Source organism: Phoca vitulina, unplaced genomic scaffold (genome assembly GCF_004348235.1).
Source record: "Phoca vitulina isolate PV1807 unplaced genomic scaffold, GSC_HSeal_1.0 scaffold6, whole genome shotgun sequence".
Taxonomy (NCBI): domain Eukaryota; kingdom Metazoa; phylum Chordata; class Mammalia; order Carnivora; family Phocidae; genus Phoca; species Phoca vitulina.
Genome location: NW_022589709.1, coordinates 21,368,372 through 21,387,754, shown reverse-complemented (window position 1 = coordinate 21,387,754; position 19,383 = coordinate 21,368,372). Strand labels below are relative to the sequence as shown.

At 41.5% G+C, this 19,383-nt stretch overlaps 1 protein-coding gene, 1 long non-coding RNA gene and 1 other non-coding gene across 3 annotated transcripts in view; 2 read left to right on the top strand and 1 right to left on the bottom strand.

Annotated features, from left to right (window-relative positions):
- Positions 1-1,829: 1,829 nt before the first annotated feature.
- On the top strand, positions 1,830-5,615 carry LOC116632175. The gene is made up of 3 exons (XR_004299349.1): positions 1,830-2,342; positions 2,797-2,864; positions 3,247-5,615. It is a non-coding gene; the product is annotated as an uncharacterized LOC116632175 (long non-coding RNA).
- Positions 2,572-2,705, top strand: LOC116632507. Its single transcript, XR_004299443.1, has one exon. It is a non-coding gene; the product is annotated as a small nucleolar RNA SNORA13 (small nucleolar RNA).
- The window catches only part of EPB41L4A (erythrocyte membrane protein band 4.1 like 4A), a 243,427-nt gene continuing 229,651 nt past the window's right edge, over positions 5,608-19,383 (bottom strand). The window contains exons 20-24 of the mRNA XM_032403864.1: positions 12,671-12,718; positions 12,007-12,075; positions 10,850-10,960; positions 9,510-9,591; positions 5,608-5,928 (exon numbers count right to left, since the gene is read on the bottom strand). Of these exons, the coding sequence (XP_032259755.1) occupies positions 5,800-5,928; positions 9,510-9,591; positions 10,850-10,960; positions 12,007-12,075; positions 12,671-12,718 (439 nt within the window). The 3' untranslated portion in view covers positions 5,608-5,799. The remainder of the gene's footprint in view (positions 5,929-9,509; positions 9,592-10,849; positions 10,961-12,006; positions 12,076-12,670; positions 12,719-19,383) is intronic.

The window sequence follows — 19,383 nt, the reverse complement described above, 5'->3', positions numbered from 1 at the left end:
AAAGTGTAAGGTGGGAACAAAAATGTCAAGCCATTAAAAGAAAAACATCAACATATTTCTCCTTTCCTTAAGAACTCAACCCAAGAAGATTCCACACCTGGGATGGGGATAAACAAGAGGAAGAGCCAAGCTCATGAGAGTCATTTGTTGTATGTTACTATGTATTACACGGTGTTAGATGATTCTGCAAGACTTTCTTAATTCTTTAAACTAACATGTGGTTCATGGGTATAGTTATTATCCTATAAATGAGGAACCTTGGGGCTCAAAGAGGTGGTTATTTGCCTAGAAGAACAAGTGTCAGAGCTGGATATAAACCCAGGTCTACTGGCTGCTCCAGCCTAAGGGAAATTTCTCTCCCTGACTGTTCCCTAGCAAGAAGGCAAGATTGAGATTTGTTATAAACCCCACACTGTACCATTCAATGTCTTGACATTATACTCCTAGAGGTATCCTCCTTCCCCAACCTTTTTTCCCCCAGATGTTACAGTGACTTCCTAATAAAGGTCTGCGCTATTTCCTTTCTTGTGATCATTACACATTTACTCCTTCTGTCTGTCCCCAATTGTCCCCAAGTTGCTGTTATCATTCAGGCTAGTCTTTGTGTGGGCTGCGGGCTTGAATTTTCTTTTTCCTTTCTTCCTTCTCTCTCTCTCTTTCACTAGCTTCAAAGAGAGGAGGAAAGGTGCTGGGATGTGTTCTCTTGATGAGTCTCTGCTAGGACCTACAGGAGCAAGGAGACCCCCTGGCTATCACACAGCAGATCTCACTGCAGTCTCTTATCCCTTCAATGCGTTAGGGTTATCAGGCAAAAAGCCAATTAACAACCTCTGCTTCATTTCTGTGGTAATAATTAATCAACTCTAAAATTTCAGCATAAAATCCCAACTCCTACCGCAAGTACAAAGCCTCTTATGATTTGCTCCTACCTGTCTCTTCCGCTGCATCTTAGGCCGTTCTGCACTCCTCGGGCTGCTCCAGCCACACCGGCTGCTTCTCAGCACTGGAAATGTGACTAGTCTGAACTGAAATGTGCTGGAAGTATAAGATATACACCGGACTTTTAAGCAAAATATATCATTAATACATATCATTAATCATCAATGATTTTATATTGATTACACGTTAAGTTACTACTGAAATTAATTTAACTTGTTCTTTTTTACTTTTTTGTGGCAGTTCGAACACTTAAAATGGAATTCGTGGTTCGCACTGTTTCTATCGGACAGCCTGCTCTACCACATAACCTCCTTTTGTTTCCTCCTTGGCACTTACACTATCTGGACCTACCGTGTCCATGTCACCTGTTTAGTGCCTTTCTGGCCCAACTAGAACGTAAGCCAGGACGCCTGTCGGGCTCATTCACACCTGATTCCCAGGCATTGAGGTCAGAGCCTGAAGCTAGTAAGTACTCTACAAATCTAGTCTTTGAATGAAGGACCTTACTCTTCCTCAGCCGGAGACTGAAGAACACGAGGTTTCAGGTCCTCTGAGCTACACCCGCAGCTCAGCGCTGACCACATGCTCCCGACACTGGGCGCGGGGTGGGTGCACATCCACACGGAAGAAAACCTGCCTGGGCGAAGGCACTGGTCGCACAGCGCAAAGGCGAGACCGCGAGCCCTCGCCCCTCCGTCTTCTTTCCCCCTGGAGCCCCGCCCCACGGCCAATCACTGCGCACTTCGCCCTCGCGCCGCACGGCGGCGTCTCGCGAGGGCGCGGCGGCCGGTGGTACAGTCCGTCCTCCCCGCGCCGCCAGGACAGTGGGTCCTTCCAGTCGTAGAAAAGCATTGTGGGAGCAACCTACGGCCTTTCTTGCTTCTGCGCTGGGGTCGCGCGGAGCTGCTCGCCGTCTTCCGGAATGGCGGGGGCTTCGGCGTGCACGGCTTCTCGGCCTCTGACGCGCCCGGGCGCCGGACAGGGGCGCTCGGCCGCCCTGAGGGTGGTGAGACGCCTTTCGCAGCCGGGCCGGCCCCGAGGATCCCGTGCCCTGAGTCCGTGGAGGGCGGACGGCAGCGGCCTGGCCTCGGCCACGTTGCCAGTGGACCGCAGGAGGCTCCGAAGCGGCTCCCAGGCTGCGTACCCACGCCAGGAAATGGGAGATGGATGGGTTTGAGTGCATTTGATTTTATTGGTCATCGACTGCGTGTCAGGGAGATACTCATGTAAGCAGGGGATTTTTTCGTGTGAAAGAGAAAGGCCTCACCATAGGTAGGCATGTATGCCTACGGCATCACAGTTGAGATCAAGTCAACGTAGGAGTAAAGTGCCATTTAAGGTTTAGATCTTGATAATTGTTTCAAGACGCAGAACTCGGCGAATGAGTGTCCTCAACTTTGCAGGTGAGTTTGCATGTTCGTGCAAGAAAAACCAGTTGCCTCGCAGCTTGAAAGTTTTAACCACGTAAAATATTTTAAATTGCAGTTCTCGTTACCTAGTTTCGGGTTTGAATTGTAAAGGAAAATCTACAGCTGTAATAAATCCCCTTCCAGCTCTAACCCACAGAACAGTTCATTATGGGGTCAGCAACTTGGTGCCATGGATAGAGCAGTCCTTATGCAGTTTTCTTGTAGCCTTTGTGTTGCCCGTTCACTTTTGGAAACTAGTGAATGTGGTGTCAAAAAAGGCATAAACTAAGCACTTTGCAGCCTTTTCCTGCCCTTGAATTTGGTATTTTTGGTGGAGGAGCTGCATAAGTAACAGTTGATGCTTTTACATTAGTTTACACATGTGGTCTTGAGTTTGCCAACATGAAGTGTGTGTGGTTTTTCTTAACGGTTTTTAAATTTTGTGCAGGTGAAAGCTGGATGCTTGAAGCAAAGACTGCTGCCAGCTGAACACTGGGAGCACAAAGGTGACCTAAGGTAGGGTGATGCTACCTTGTAGTTCTGTCCTAAAGTGGTTACTCCTAATGCAAATTTTATCTTTCTAGACTGGGGTGCCTTTTCTAGTGGGTGTTGGCTTAAATTAGTACTGCAACACCTGTAGTCAACAAGGTGAAGTTAACAGCAAATAGGGTGGCCTGTTCCTAGCTTATTTTTGAAATTTTAAGATAACGTATTTCTGTGTGTAGTACCTAAATTTCAAACACTTAGCCAAACCTCTGGTATGTTTTATGTGGACATTTAAAGCTGAGTCCAGACCTGCATGACTTAATGCAATTCGGAGAAGTATGAATTGTTTAATTAAGTGATGATACAGGTGAATATTTGCTTGTCAAATCGAATGCTTTATTTTGTTTTTTAGGATGTCCTTGATGAAGAATTCAAAAACATCACAGGAAATCTTGACAAGAGTTGCTTGGATCATTTAAGACTCCCAGGAGCCTGAGGGGTACTAAAATTACTGCTTTTGGACAGTCTATAAATACACACTTAAAACAGTAGGGCTACAAATAAATATTTCATTGTGCTTCGTGGAGGCTTGTGTATTAAGTAATTAACTACCGGCAAATAGCATTCTTCACTGAAAGATCAAAGGGAAAGGGAGGGTTTCTCCTTCCTCCCCCAGCAACTTCAAAATGGTTAAATCTCAGTAGTTAAGATTAGTATTCAGCGCAACCAGTTAAGAATAGCCTTGTGAGATAGAGGTTTATGCTACACCCAAGGAGAAATAAGTGCTTTCTTTCAGTGCCTTCTGCATGATGAACTGAACTGAACTAGACTAGCTGGTTTCTAGGTCACAGGTGTTTTACATTGTCACTGCATTTTTATTTTTACTAGATGGCAGTCAGCACATCCTCTGCCTTCACTTTTCAGGAAAGAACAAATAGTCTGAGCATTCAAAAAATTTATTGAACTTTTCAGTAATGTACTAGGAAGTGGGAACACAAGGGTGAGCAAAACAGTTCCTCCCTTTGGAAGCTGAGAGTTGAATGGCAGAAATGTCATCGCAAATATAAAACTTACTTTGTGAGACAAGTCCCATGCATGAGCTGACTAAGACAGAAACCTGAGAAAGCAGTTGAGCCTAAGGGTAGGTGTCATTTTTGCAAGGCAAAGTTGGGGATGGCATGTGCAGAGGCCTTGGGCTAGAAAAGGTCCAGATTTGTGATAGTTGTAGTTACTTTCCCTCTTAAGTGCCCTGATTTATAAATGAGTGCTTAATGAGGCTTGAAGGTGGCTGTTAGCTGAGCCCAGAGTATTACAAAACGAGCCTAAACAACAGGTAAGAGACCAGATCATTTACGGCTTTGTTTACAGCAAGGGGAAACCTAGGATAGTTAATATCTGTCGGAGAAAGGATGCAGTGGACCAGTTGGAGAATACAGCGGTTGTCTAGGCAAGAGACAAACACCATGGACCAGGGTGGTAAAATTTGTGGAGATCATTAGCTGTAGAGGGCAAAGCTCACAGGACTTGGTAGTAGGGGAGGTGTCTATAACGACTGCTAGGTGTGTAGTCTTGCACATTCACAAGCATAATGGTCCTCAATCCAGCTAGAGAGCAGCATTTTAAACTAGTTGAATTGGGATTGCCTTTGAGACATCTTAAGTGGCCTTCTGGCAGAACACTGGTCTATAGACTAAGCTATAGGAATACTTTAAGGCTATGGGCATAAATGAGATCCACCTAGAGGGAGAGGACTGAGCTTTTGAGTCAGAAATTGGCGAGGTAGAATAGCGTCTTACTGAAGAGCAGTAAAGGATGGTGAGAAATGTAGAAAACAATGGAATACTGCACTAAAAATGTTGCAAGGCAGCCTAAAAGTTACCCTTGGGATTTGGTACACAAAGTAGTTTTAGTGAGGTCTGTAGTGGAGCAGTGGGGGAGAATCTTAGCAGTTTAAAATCAAGATTAGGAGATGGATTAAGGACACAAGCTACAGATAACCCTTTTGAGAAACTTGAAGAAAGATAACTGGGGAGGGATTTGTGGTTGTGAAAGTTGGTTGGCTTTTTTTTGGTGGGAGAGTTAACAGTTTAAACCAAGTCGCAAGGATCCAGCTGAGAGGAGTAAGGTGATAGGGATAAGGCCAAAGGAGACTGGGCTCCAAAGCACGGGTGCAGGGACGGGTAGTGTTGGTGGCAGCTCTGGAGAAGTTGGTGGGAGGGAGGTGGTGAGATGTCCTGCATGAGTACTTCTACTTTCCCTGTGATAGTCACCCTCAAATGAATTCATCTTTGGGGGAATTAGGTAGCTAGGCAGGATGGAGGGACCATTTGTGGTTGAGGGTCATGAATTCATAAGCTGAGGTCAACTGAAATCCACACAGTCTGTTTTCTGAAAACACAAGGACACTAGAAATTAAAAGCAACACTTAAAAGCTTTTTACATTTGTAAATAACCAGTGGAACTTAATACCACAAAATACAGTATTACAAAGAACATATTTATATGAATAAAAACATCTGCAGTCTGAAAGTGATGTCTCAGTCTTCATACATCTGTGCACAGGCTGAGATCCACCTAGAGGTGGGAAGGACCTTTTCATCCACTTGGTGTGCTATTGCACAGCTAGGCAGCTGCACACCTGGATGCCAGAGCTTTGATGGGAAGCATCTGGTCTTGGTCCTGGACACGAGATACTTGGAGTCTCCAGGAAGGAAAATAGGGCATCCAGTGAGTGAGTATTCACAAGACTATTCCAGTTACCAAAAAAAAAAAAAAAAAAAGGCCCTTCAGCACAAATAATGCTGTTAAACCTTTAAAAGATGCAACAGGTTGGGTTTTTTTTTTTTTTCCCCGAAGAAACACTTGCAGGTCCAAGATACTTGAATAATTACAATTCACAGTTTGAAAGTACAGGTGGCACACCCCCCTCCCACCCCCAATCCCAGGCCCCTCTTCCTGGGCATCGTCAAGTCTCTATCTTGAGGCGTGAAGCTTGGACAGTTTTGACTGTTTTTGCCGTGTGTTTTCCAGCTAGATTGCTTGTAGATGTCTGAGATTTTTCTTCAATCAGGCTATCTTTAGATCCATTTCTTCTCTAGGAAAAAATATTCAAAAGATAAGATTCAGAGAAGAGAACAGTGAAATCAGTTTTATTAATACATCAGAAATCAAGACCTCAAATCACAAAATACTAAAGCTTCACAATATCAAAAGTTCAATGAATATTCAAGTTACAACATGAAGGCTTTAAATCTTTAAAGTTAAATCATAGTAACATGCATAATACACTTTATGCATGAAAATTAGTCCTCGGGGCACCTGGGTGGCTCAGTCGTTAAGGATCTGCCTTCAGCTCAGGTCATGATCCCAGAGTCCTGGGACCGAGCCCCGCATTGGGCTCCCTGCTCGGCGGGAAGCCTGCTTCTCCCTCTCCCACTCCCCCTGCTTGTGTTCCTTCTCTCACTGTGTCTCTCTCTGTCAAATAAATAAAATCTTGAAAAAAAAAAAAAAAAATTAGTCAAGTATGCCAATTAAGTGTCATTTTTCTGTGTAGTTATTCCTAAACTAAGCTCCAAGGTTGAATCAAGATCATTTTAGAGTGTGAGACATCTGTTGGAAGATTTCTAGATAATCAGAAGGACCCTGCAGTGTGTCAGTGCAGGGGGATGGAAAGCTAATACAGGAGTTGGAAAAGGAGCAAGGAGGTTACCTAAAACAAGCCACTACCTTGTAAATTACTTTACCATTAACCCTGTCCCCTCTGCCTGCGTATCTTAAGGAAATAAAGTGAATCAGAGTCCCTCATCCATCCCACTTTTACCAGCCTTCTGCATGGTGAGGTGAGGTGGAAGCAGGCCAAGCCACTACCAGACCTCTGGCACCCTGGCAGAACTAGGACATGCAGCTTTGCTGCTTCCCTGTGTCACTCAAGTCCTTTCTCCACATGGCAGCCAGATCAATGGGTTCTTTTTGGCACTTAGAATAAAATCCAGACTTCTTCCGTGGTGTCTAAAGCCCTGTGTTATCTGCCCCCACCCCCACCAGGCCAAGATCACACAGGGCTTTCAGCTCAAACACTCAGGCCCTTTACAGACTTTTCTCCCACGCTCTTCCCTCTGCACATGGATGGCTCCTCCCCTGCGAGGTTTCAGCTTCACACTTCGGTTTCTGAGATGGCTTTCTTTGACCACTCATCTCTTTAAGGTGAGGTCACCTGTTGATTTGCTAACTCAGCCCTTTGTTTCTTCATAATGCTTACCTAATTTTTTTAATTTTGCCTGTTTTATGTGTTATATGTCTAGGCCAGGAGTCAGCAAATATTTTTCTGTGAAGGGCCAGATTGTGGACTACATCTGGTTGTTGTTACATGTTGCCCCCCTCCCCCACCCTTTCTTTAAAACAGCCCTTTAAAAATGGAAAAGCCATTATCAGCTCCTGGGCTGTACAAAAACAGGCAGACCAGATTTAGCCTACAGACTAGTCTGCTGACTACCCAACCAGTGCCTGTCACTCTTTACATCTGCTCACTAGATGTTTGCTGAATTCAAAGTCAAAGGTGTCACAGAGAGAAGCTTAGAATCAGTGCCACTGGTAAGAAGATGCATGGGAGTTGTTCTTGTACGCAGCAAAGTGAGAGCTATTCTCTCAATGTGCCTAAGTTGGAGATTCCTAAGTGATGGTGATTAGGGAGTCTAGAGTAGTTGGAAAAGCAAAACTACGATAAAATAAGATTCTTATTTGTACTGAGTCCAACTTCAAAAAGTTCTGAAAAATAATGCTTATTTACCCTCATAGTAACCTTAACAGGGTTACTACTACCTACATTGTACAAAAATTGAAGTTTAGAAGTTAAACGGTTTGTCCAAAGTCACACAAGTGCTATGTGGAGACAAGGAGACAAAAATGCAGGTCAATCTGAATGCAAAGCCTAAACTAATCTTGAATATAAATTTTTTAAAACTACTACTGACTTGAAACAAATTGTTTGGGCAACTTGTTAACTCTCCCAGATCTATCTAATCAAAAATGAGGCAGATTTTGGTGGAAGCTGGGATCAACTACCCTGATCTCCATTCTGGACTGAGGCATTCACTCCCCCAGCTGCTGGGAGTGTTGGCTGCCCTGCAGCTCAAAAACTGAGCCCTTCCCCAGAAACTCCCCCAGGGCACCCCTTATCGAGTGACTTGCTCCATGGTGAATGTGAGTGTGTAAAGGCCCAAGAGCTTTGTGTCCAGGTGGGAGGGACTGGATGGACCATCTCAGCTCTAGAGCTCCCTGTGGAATCAGCTGATGCTTTATTGGGAGAACACCACACACTTCCACTCTTGCCTTTCACTTCCCAAGTGTTGATCCTAAGAGTCTTTTCCAATAAACTTCCTCCTTGTAAACCTCAATCTCAGAATCTCTTCCCAGGGAGCCTAAGTTAAATCAGCACAGGCTTTTCTGTCCCTGCACAAGTCAATGACAAAAATGAATCAGGAGAAACAAAGGGCAGCATATGACAAGTAACGCTGGAGTCCGTTTTCTTAAGTTGTCCATAAACTCCCTGAATTTACATACAAAACTATGTATGTGCTTACATGCATTTTTATGGGACAGAAACAGCAGTTATAATTGCTTTCCACAGGGATCCAGGATCTAAAAACTGAAAACCACGCACTACGAACAGTGGGCTGACATTGATCCATTATAAACATCAACTTTGTTCTTAGAGTGAAGGTTTAACCAGATATAAATCCATCCAATGATCTTACACAACCTACTATTTTCTCTTATTTACCATGAGAGATGGTGTTAAACACCTTGCTGCAATATGTTTGTGACAGTGCTCTCCTGATATATCTATCTAATTCAGCTGAGTATTAAATCGATTTTGTTAAGGCAGCTAGATGCTCTACTATGTCCTTGAATTCCCTTTTAACCACATTTTCTTAAACATTTCCAGAACAAAAGTAATTCTCTTTGATGGAGAAGACAGAAATGAAATAGGACTTGAGTAATTCTCCTGTCTGCCATTAGTTAACAATAGAACATCTGCCCGCTGTGAGTCTATCACTTTCTCCTTGCTTCTCTGGCTCAAAAAACATCTAAAAGAATTTTTTTTTTTTTTTTTTAATTAGTGAAACCATTGTTTCTTCATTCTGGCTCCAAACAATCTTACCATCTCTGTTATCCTTGGCTTTGCTCCAAGCATCAGATCACTTGAGACCTTGCACTAGCTCTAGCTCTCACTTCTAACATAACTCTACCCACGTTGTGCCTTGCCTTGATCATGTAACCCTCCTTCCTTCTTCCACACTCGGTATACCTTCTTTTAAAATTACGGAATCTCGGGCGCCTGGGTGGCTCAGTTGGTTAAGCGACTGCCTTCGGCTCAGGTCATGATCCTGGAGTCTCCGGATCGAGTCCCGCATCGGGCTCCCTGCTCAGCAGGGAGTCTGCTTCTCCCTCTGACCCTCCCCCCTCTCATGTGCTCTCTCTCGCTCTCTCATTCTCTCTCTCAAATAAATAAATAAAATCTTTTAAAAAATAAAATAAAATAAATAAATAAATAAAATTACGGAATCTCAAAGTGAAGTTAGAGATTCGTTGCTCTATTTCCCCCAAAAGACCTTTCAGAAAAGTGCTTCTGAAAAACTGTCATCAGTACCAACACCGTAAAACTTCATTACCAACCTGATGAACCGTGGAGCCACCAGAACCCTGAGCATCTGAAGAACGGGTCACAGGGAGTGGAGGTACGAGATCCGTTTTTGAACTGCAGAGAATTTGTTTTAGAATTAAGGATTGAAACAGTACCTAGAATCACAACTTGAGCTGGAAGAGGATTACAGGATAGAAAGCATGTTTTATAAACCTTCATATTCCTTACAGTGCCTACACAGTGCTTTACACAGAGAGGTGTTTAATAAATGTTTTTGAATTCAGTTGAGCAGGTTAGGTAACTTGTTCAAAATCACAGCTAATAAACAGGAGAACCAAGAATAAAACAGGTGTGGTTCCCATGTGCTTTTGTTACTGTGACATGTATAAATGGCTTTTTGATTTGTTTCCAGAGAAGCATTTATTGGCCGTTTATTCTTTTTCTATAAACCTATGAGGCTATAAATAGCCAGGCTCTACATTTTACAAACAAAACAAAAAATAAACAAAACCTGGCCTATACCTCTCTCTGCTGGGTTAGTCTACCTCCCAATTTATTGTTAGTCTATCTCCCAATTTAAAATTTTGAGCCTTAATTCAGAGTTCAATGATTAACATTCCTACCCAGCAATACCAAGTACATGATGCATAATTATTTCGTTAGCATATTCATTTAAAATATAGCACCTATTGTGACCATAGTGTGAGAAATGGTCACTTTCCTCAAAAGAAAAACTAAATACAAAGAAATGACTGCAACACATATTTACTGTAGTAAAAGAAAATGTCCTCAGATCAGAAAGAAACTTATGCCACTTCTCTCAAATAAGGATGCATTATTCATAACAGAATAGTTCATACATCTTCCTCTAAAAGTTTCAGTGCAGGGGCGCCTGGGTGGCTCAGTCAGTTAAGTGTCTGCTTTGGCTCAGGGCATGATCCCAGGGTCCTGGATCGAGCCCCAAATTGGGCTCCCTGCTCACTGGGAAGCCTGCTTCTCCCTCTCCCTCTGCCATCTGCCCCGACTTGTGCTCTCTGGCATGCTCTCTCTCTCTATCCCTGTCAAATGAATAAATAAAAATCTTAAAAATAAATAAAAGTTTCAGTGCACAGCTTGGAGGTGTCATGATTTAGCCTAAGTATGGTCTAGCTCTGTGCCATCCCATATGGTTGCCACTAGCCATACAGGGCTATTTAAATTCAAATTAATTAAAAATAATATTACATTTTCAGTTTCTCAGTCACTCTAGCCATCTTTCAAATAATAGCCACAGATACAGAACATTTCCATCATTGCAGAAAATCCCCTTATACTGTGCTGTTCTGGAGCCGGCACCATGGAGGGGATGATGTCCTCACGCTTGCCTACTTACTTCACCTCCGAGAGAACAGATCGCTCTCCATCTGAACACTGGGACCGGCGATACTGGCGGTAACTGCGCGGCGAATGGGAATGCCTGATGCGGACTGGGTCACCTTGAGTCCTGAACAAGCAACCAAAAATGTGGAAACAACCAGAAGTCAGAACAGGATAATTTGGAATTTTCCCTTAAGGAGGAAACCACAGAAGAGTAAGACTTCGAGAGTTTAAAAAGAACTTGATCCCTCTGAGCCTGTAAAGCCTAAGTGGTTTAAATTTCACAAGCTAACAACAGAACACTTCTCCTTTGACCATACATGAAAATGACACTCTAGTATTTGTATGTACGTGGGTATATATATATTTTCTCTTAAATGAAAAAATTTTAATGAAACTATTCCCAGTTCAATTTTTTCCAAAAGTGTGTAAAAAAAAAACCTACAATGCAGACAAAATGGCATTCCTACCAGAAAAAGTTGGTCCTTGTCCTAGCTACTAATTAGCCTGTCATTAAGAATTCAATCTTTGGCCCAAAGATAAGGAGAGGTAGGAATGGGAGTTGGGGAGGGTGTGTACAAACCTGCTGTTTGACCAGAGTGGGAAGCAAGCATGGGTTACAGAGGGACATAAAGCAATGAAGTAGAATCCCACTTTCTCTTAACTAATTATAGCAGGGCAGGAAACAGAGTAAATAGATCATCTTATGCTGCATCCTATACTGAATGATTAGGGAGTGCTGTTATGCTTCCATGAAGCATGTTCAATGTGCTAGTTCTATGACAGGGATTGGGTTGGGCTTATATGACAGGATTTGTGGCCAATATAATTCTCTGGGCATTAAAGTAATGAATAAGAAGAAACATTGTTACCAATCAGTGAATATCTCAAAAAAGGAATTTTTATTTTAAAACTGACATTAATCATCAAAAGCCCCTTTGTAGCTACCACATACAAACAGGCAGTTAATAGGAGATGATAGTGATTGTAGGACAGAATAACAATTAGCTTTAATACACCCTTTTCTACCTCTTTCCCTGAAGTTGTAATTTCAGTTAAAACGCAAAGACAAATTAAAGCACTTCATGGAACACCAATGAAGAGTAAGAATGGATTATTTACTAATAAGTATTAATAAAACTTTTGTGAAAAGATTTTCAAAGACATACGCACTCTACTTTAGTATATGGAATCTCTTTTAATTGTTCTTCAGACAATCCAGAAGGATCCACAAGTTCCTTTCTAGAAGGGAATGTGCAAGAAAATTAAAGTTATGATGCTGATATAAATACTAATACCTTTCACAATCAGCAGATGGGTTTTCCCTTCCTAATCGTGTCCCAAAACACGTTAGTAAAACTAAGAGAAACATAAGCCAGGAACAAAAAATTAAAAAACTAGAATGTATTCAAGGAAAAACGGGGGGGAAAAAAAAACCCTTTTCTATAGCTCTTCTTTTTTTCCAGTTTTTCTATATCCAGAATGTAGAGGACTCTCCACCCATTATCTCCCTACAAAAAATCGGCTTCTCTCCCCTGCAGTAGGCGTCTTTTTTCCTTCTGAAGTTTTCCTTGGTATTTATTTGTAAATTATTGGCCAGTCTGAGGCCCATTTACAGGCAAGGCTAACTGGTCTAAAGAGAGGACTACCTACAGAGGGGCTGCTGGCCTGAGAAGACACCACCATGGGAGGGCGGTGTTCCACACAATGATGGCAAAGTAGACCATGGGACAGGCTTCAGCCAGAGGCTGCCTCTTGGTGTCCAGTGGTCTTCCTCGTAAATGCCTTAACACTACACAGGTTTTAGAACAATAATAAGAAAAAAAGCAGTACTTACTGAATATGCTTCCATAACTCTTCTTTTGCTTGGATATCAGGGCTCCTCCTATAAAGAGAAAACACACCACTCATGTCTACAAACATGCTTCATCTAACAATCTCACAGCTAACTTTAGCAGAGCAACATTCCTAGTTTTCAGACCTTGAAGTTCTTATTTGCCAGCTGGGACCAGACAAGAAAAGACTGGGCAGGGAGAGCCAATGTGGGATAGTATAGAGACACCGGATAATTTATCTGCTAGCACTACTGAAGAAAATCACAGAACAACCAGCCACAACCAGGCAGGGCTTTATGTGATGAATAGAGCTTAGAAGTTTAGGAACAAATCCACACACCCTCCAGTGGTGATTTTACAATGAAGAGGATTCAGGGCTTCTGTTTCTGGTCCTTCTGGCTATTTCTAAGTAAAGGCAAAGAACTCATCCTGATTCTATTAATACGAAAGATTCCCAACATGATCTGTGATTACCTACTGGAAGCAGCAACCACAGGGAAAAGGAAATGGTGGGACAGCTCAGACCTGGCAGACTGTGCTAGTGACCCACCTTTCATATTACATCTGACACTGTGTTTCTGGGTAAAAGCACGGGCCCAGAAATGCTGGAATCTATGTGTGGCTCGTACTGTCACCCTCTATATGCCCTTCTCCATCCCCATCTACATACCCCACAAATCTCTTCTCCGAAAGCTACTCGAGTAGAAATTATACCACTACTTTTAATTTCCTAGAATGAGAAATTGGAAGTCAGCATTCCTGTGTTCACCCTCCCCATAATAGCAATGAATACTAGAAATCTATTATCACTGCAATTGTTGCACAGAATGACGTTTTTTCCTAGTGAGAAAATGATAAGCTTTCATTCATCCTTTCAACAGAACCAAGGCCTAATAAAGGCCCAAAGAAAGGACCCAAACCCTAACAATTAAAAGGCCTGGAGGTTTGCAAAGCCACTGCAATACTCTGTCCTGTGGAATTTTACATTCATAATCTGTGTCAACATTTTGGGCTCAATATCACTTTCTACAGATGATATCACCATTGTTTTCATTTTTCTCAGTTAATGAGGCACCACTGAGGCATTCTGGTAGGGCTTTCTGAGCCCACAGAATACAATAAGCTACTTTCTAGCAATTAAATTGACTAAGTGGTCTTTTTTTTTTTTTCCTTTGTGGGGGGGGGAAAAACCTGTAAAGGTCTTTTAATCAACTCAAAAGGAATCAAAACATGGAAGATAAGGGGAGGGGATGAAGCCTTGGTCTCAAACATATAAAACGTGATTATTGTTAAATGTTGATGTTGTTATATAATAAAATTATACGCTTAAAAAAAATCTTAAGAAATGCTTCTTTGGGGCGCCTGGGTGGCTCCAGTCGTTAAGCGTCTGCTTTCAGTTCAGGTCATGATCCCAGGGCCTGGGATCGAGCCCCACATCGGGCTCCTGCTCAGCGGGAAGCCTGCTTCTCCCTCTCTCACTCTCCCTGCTTGTGTTCCCTCTCTCGCTATGTCTCTCTCTGTCAAATAAATAAATAAAATCTTTAAAAAAACAAAAAAGGATATTAAAGAAAAGAAGAAGAAATGCTTCTTTGGAAGGATTTTTCTGTAAGAAATCTGCCTTTCCTACATTTGGCTGGTGTGATTCACTGGACAATATGATAACCCACAAAGTGATACTACCAGAGAAGATGCTAATATTAAAAAGCACTAAGCTACTCACTCCATTCCCAGAGGAAAGATGGTTCTGTTTCAACTATACACCAGCATCTGATTCTCACAGAAGGTCACCCAACAGTCTAAAGTATTACATCATATCTAGGTTGGGGCCGTTCTATTGATAATCATTCTTATCTCTGAAAGATGCGATAGTGTGGCTATCTTTGAGTTGACCTGGGTTCCTCAACCTCAGCACTACTGACATTTGGGGTCAGGTAATTCTTTGCTATCGAGGGTTGTCCTGTGCATCGTAGGATGATGAGTAGCACCTACGGTCTCTACCCACGATGCTACTAATACCTCCCCAGGGTGACAAGCAAAAATTGTCTCCAGACATTGGCAAATGTCTCGTGGAGGGCAGAACTGCCCCAGATCGGAAATGACTGGTCAAAGGTATGACCTGAAAGTAAAGTGGCTATGGTCGGGTGGAGGGACTATGAGGCCAGGTCACTGCAGAGATCCATTATGTGGATGCTGAAACAGTGCTGGAAAGAATGACAGCGAGGCAGGAACCAAATCTTAAAAGAAAGAGGGAAGAAACCCAGGGCGCAGTTGATGAGCTACAGTAAGTGGTGGACTTTTGATGGTATGAGATTCAAAACTGAGTGCTTTGAGGAAGGAGAGAGAGAGAATGAGAAAAAGCAATGAGGGGGCCCCCACGACCACCACCACAGGCTAGTGATGAGAGATGGTGAATGTGAACAATACACAAAAAACTTGATAATACTGGATATCTCTGAGTGTTGGAATTGCAGGTAACTTTATTTTCTTATTTATACTTAACCTATCTTTCCTGATTTATTTTTAGCCAAGAGAATTTCTAACCTTAGTTATTAGAAAAGAAAAAAAAAACAGGTGTATTTTCATGTTTTAAAAAATTACTATTGTTGCGATTCCACAGGCAATGCCTTTCAATCCCATCTTGTAAGAATTAGCAGAAATGTTATCTTAACCCAAACGGGAACATTAGTCCTTCCGGCCATAAATAATGATCCTAAAAGATTCAGAAGTTTAGCCTATGTGTTTCAGTTCTATAGCACCTATAATAGTCATACATTTAAGGAAACTGAGTTCTGAAATGGCCAGTGGTCTCAAGCAGCTTTAGGGCAGGGAGAAGTTCCAAAGCTAAAGAAACAAAAAAAAAGCCCTAATTTCCTCCAATTCCTAGACCATCTGTGATTTAACAGATGTAAACACAGGCAACATGCTAATGAGGAATGTATTATTTTTATGCTTACATCTGCATACATTTAATCAATAATTTAGGATGAATTCAGGATCTGCGGCTCAACATCATTCTGTAGATTTAGAAAGCTGTGGGATTCCGACAGCCATTTTTCTTAATTAAAAGGCCCTTAATTATGCAGATGTTTTACTTGAACTCTCCAAATAAGTTCCTAAGGAAATGTTCTATTTCTATAAAAAACGCACATTAAGTCCAATATTAGTCCAGTACTTCTCAAAAAAAAAAAAAAAAAATCCCTCATCCACACCTTATACCAATAGTCCAATTTAAATATTCATTTTTCAGAGAAATTTGTTTGATGAGGTATCACTTAGAATCATCATCTTCCTTTCTTCCAAAACCCTAAAATAAGAATACTACTTCATAAATCTACAAAGGGTATATTTAAAAAAAACAAAACATTTATTTATTTTAGAGAGAGAGACAGCACACAAGTGGTGGGAGGGGTAGAGGGAGAGAATCTTTCAGGCAGACTCCCCACTGAGTGTGGAGCCTCATGTGGGGCTCACTCCCATGACCCATGAGATCACGACCTGAGCTGAAACCAAGAGTCAGACACTTAACCGACTGAGCCACCCAGTTGACTGTACAAAGGGTTTAAACCCCATCAACGCACGTAGTCTTCTATATCCCCCTAACCTTCCAATTATATTAGCTAGAAAACATTATATATTATACTATAGGGTAGAGTACACTATATTTTGTGTACTATATTATACTAAAAAATATAATAAATGTGGTAGCATTTGACTTATTATTTTTGTGATTTTACTACTGAACACTGCTCTAAAAGGAAATTTAGAGTTGAAAATATGTTACTAAGAATACTGTAAGTTTATAAAACATCTTTATTTTAAAAATTCAAAGCCCTTAACAAATATATTCCTCATCATATTCCTGAGCAGTTAGAATAGACATGATGAAAAGATAGCTTAATCTTCCCCTCCTTCCCTCTTTCCTCCCTTCCCATGTCAGAATTAAAGAAGGATTAGGAAGCCACAGAGCCCAGCAACCTAGCTGCTGAAGATCATTCAAGAGTCACTTCCAAAACCTGCATGCTCAATCTTTACGGCATCAGACTTCTGTTTGGTGTTTAACTGCGAACATCACTTCATCCTGACAATCTCATTCTGGCATCATCATTTTTCAATAAAAATTGTGAGTCATTCTCACCAGCAGAGGGAGCCTGAGCCTTCTCACCCACACAAGTGGAACCTATGAGAACTATTGTTTGGGCTTCAATGCCTCTTTCAAATATCCCAGTAAGTAAAGGTTTACTCATAGAGAAAAGAAGTTTCATCAAAGTTTTCTAATGATAAGTAAACAAGAATGTCATGGCAATGCAGCTGCAAAATGTACTAGAAAGAGCTGCACTTCTCAATGACTTCCTAGATGAGATCCAATCTCATTATAGTTTAACGTGTTTTAGGAGAGAGGGGTTTTGTATTTCATACTATTGTATGTCTCTGGTATTTATAATAAATACAGCTTTTTAGCTTTTCACTGGGAATTTAAAAAAAATAAAATGAATGAAGCATGTGTGACTGATGTATCATAGCATTCTAAACCCCCAGTGGATATACCTCCGTATGACAATTTATAGACAGCGCAGTAGGAATTCAAGAATATGGGAGTAATCGAGAGGTAAGTGGTTTCCTGTATATCTGAAATGCCAAATATAAGTATATGTGAAGAACAATTTTAATTACTTTCTCAGATCTGCTCTAGCCATGTTTCCATTTTTTAAAAAAGCAGTAGTGGTTCCTAAATTTGCATAGAACCAAATTCTAATCTTCATGTGAGTTGGCCCCACCCTACTCTCTTTATATCTCCCTTCCTCCTCATCTCAAGGAAAAAAAAAAAAAAAATTAATACCTTACAGTGTTTCTAGAGATTAACCAAGATCTGGAGAACTTACTAATTATAGTAACTGTAATTGCAAGTATGATGTCACAGGTACCTGAATTCAAGTATGACCTGAATTTTCAGCAAAACTCTGTGAGAATGCATTATCTGTTTGTAGAGATGACACTGGGAGTTCATGGAGATTAGGCAGTAAACTAACACCGGGGAGGCCCAGAATGTCAACAGAGGTCTGACAACAGCACCCAGCAGATAACTTCCTTAGTCGTCAACAAATCTAAGATTTTTAATGTCATAGCTGAAATAAGAGAGGGCCCAGTGTGTCCAAATAAGGTATTCCATCATCATGTAGAGTTTTAACAGTTTTATCTAGTTGCCTACTTGACATTTCCATTTGACTGCCCACTTGGTTTCTCAAACCTAACAAAACAAAAAAATCTTAAAACTCTCTCCCCACACATCTCCAGCTCATCTCACCCGACCTCAGTAAAACCTCATGACTACCCACTCCATCCATCAGCCCCAAAGTGAAAATTCATCCAAAATACCTCTAACACTCCACATCCATCACCACTACTTCCAAAATGCCTTTCCATTCACTTCTCTTCATTTCTACCACCACCATCTTCTGAGCTAAAACCACCTCTCACACTAGCCCACCACAGAAGTTTTCCAATGGGTCTTCCTGTTGGGAAGGTCTTCTTTCTCAATCTGCTTTTTACCAAGGAGGCAGAGCAACTTCTGAAGGAACTTCTTCAAAAAGATTTTTTTTCCCTTCACTTGTCATTTTTTAAACTGCACTTTGACCCTATCAGCTATATTGTTAATCAACCAAGTTCAGTTATAAAGTCACCCCAAATATTTGCTAAATCTTTTTTATGGTTTGCTTTAAAACTAAATTCCAGAACATCAAACTCTTAATGGGGCGCTCTCATACAACTGCATTTTTTTGAGATAATCCTCTATCCGATCTGATATTTTTATCATGTAGTTAAGATTAAAAGTAAAGTTTAAATAAGATTTTAAGTTTAAAGTATCATTATTTTCTGATTTCAATTGATCTAATAAAAGCAATACCCAATTTAAAGGTATTTCTCTACCAGGGCACCTGGGTGGCTTAGTCAGTTAAGCGTCTGACTCTTGATCTCAGCTCAGGTCTTGATCTTAAGGTCATGAGCTCGAGAAAAAAAAAATATTTCTCCACCTTAAAAGAGTATTCCTGAACTTCTGCTTGTGATCACAATTCAGTAAGTGGTATCAGATGAACCCTTCCCCCCTCGAGATCTATAAAACAAAATATACCAAGCAACTATTTTTCAGACACTGGGCAACAGACAAGATAAGCCTGTGATAGTGAAGCACAAGGCAAGCCCACCCCCTTATTCCCCACCCCCCCATCCCCTCCACCTCCCCTTCAGTGTTCTGCCTGGGGGCACCTTCCCAATGCCATAAAGGGAAAGTGGAGTTCAAGCAGCTACAGTCTCATGGGGCTATGGAGGCAGAGATCAGAATGTAAGGCTATCGATAAGGATGGAATTTACAGTGCAGAATAAAATATAAAAGGGGACTCCAGAAGTCTGTATGGGGTTTTCCTTAAGGTTGGCTGAGTATATTCACTGCACATAATCTCTACATAAGCAGGGTAAGACTATGTGAGTTCTAATGGAGGGCAGCTGCTGCAAGGCTTAGAGCTGAACAGAGACACCAGAGAGTGGCAAGTGGTAGGAGACAGAGTTCTGATGCAGTTGCTGTGGAGAAGCCATGCTGAGCACGGTGTACATTCAATTAAGACACCAGAAAGGCCAGGTTTTAGGAATAAGGACCAAGCCTAAAGTAAAAAACACATCCTAAGCTAATGACCAAGTCTAAAATGTTCCACCCTATCAAAGC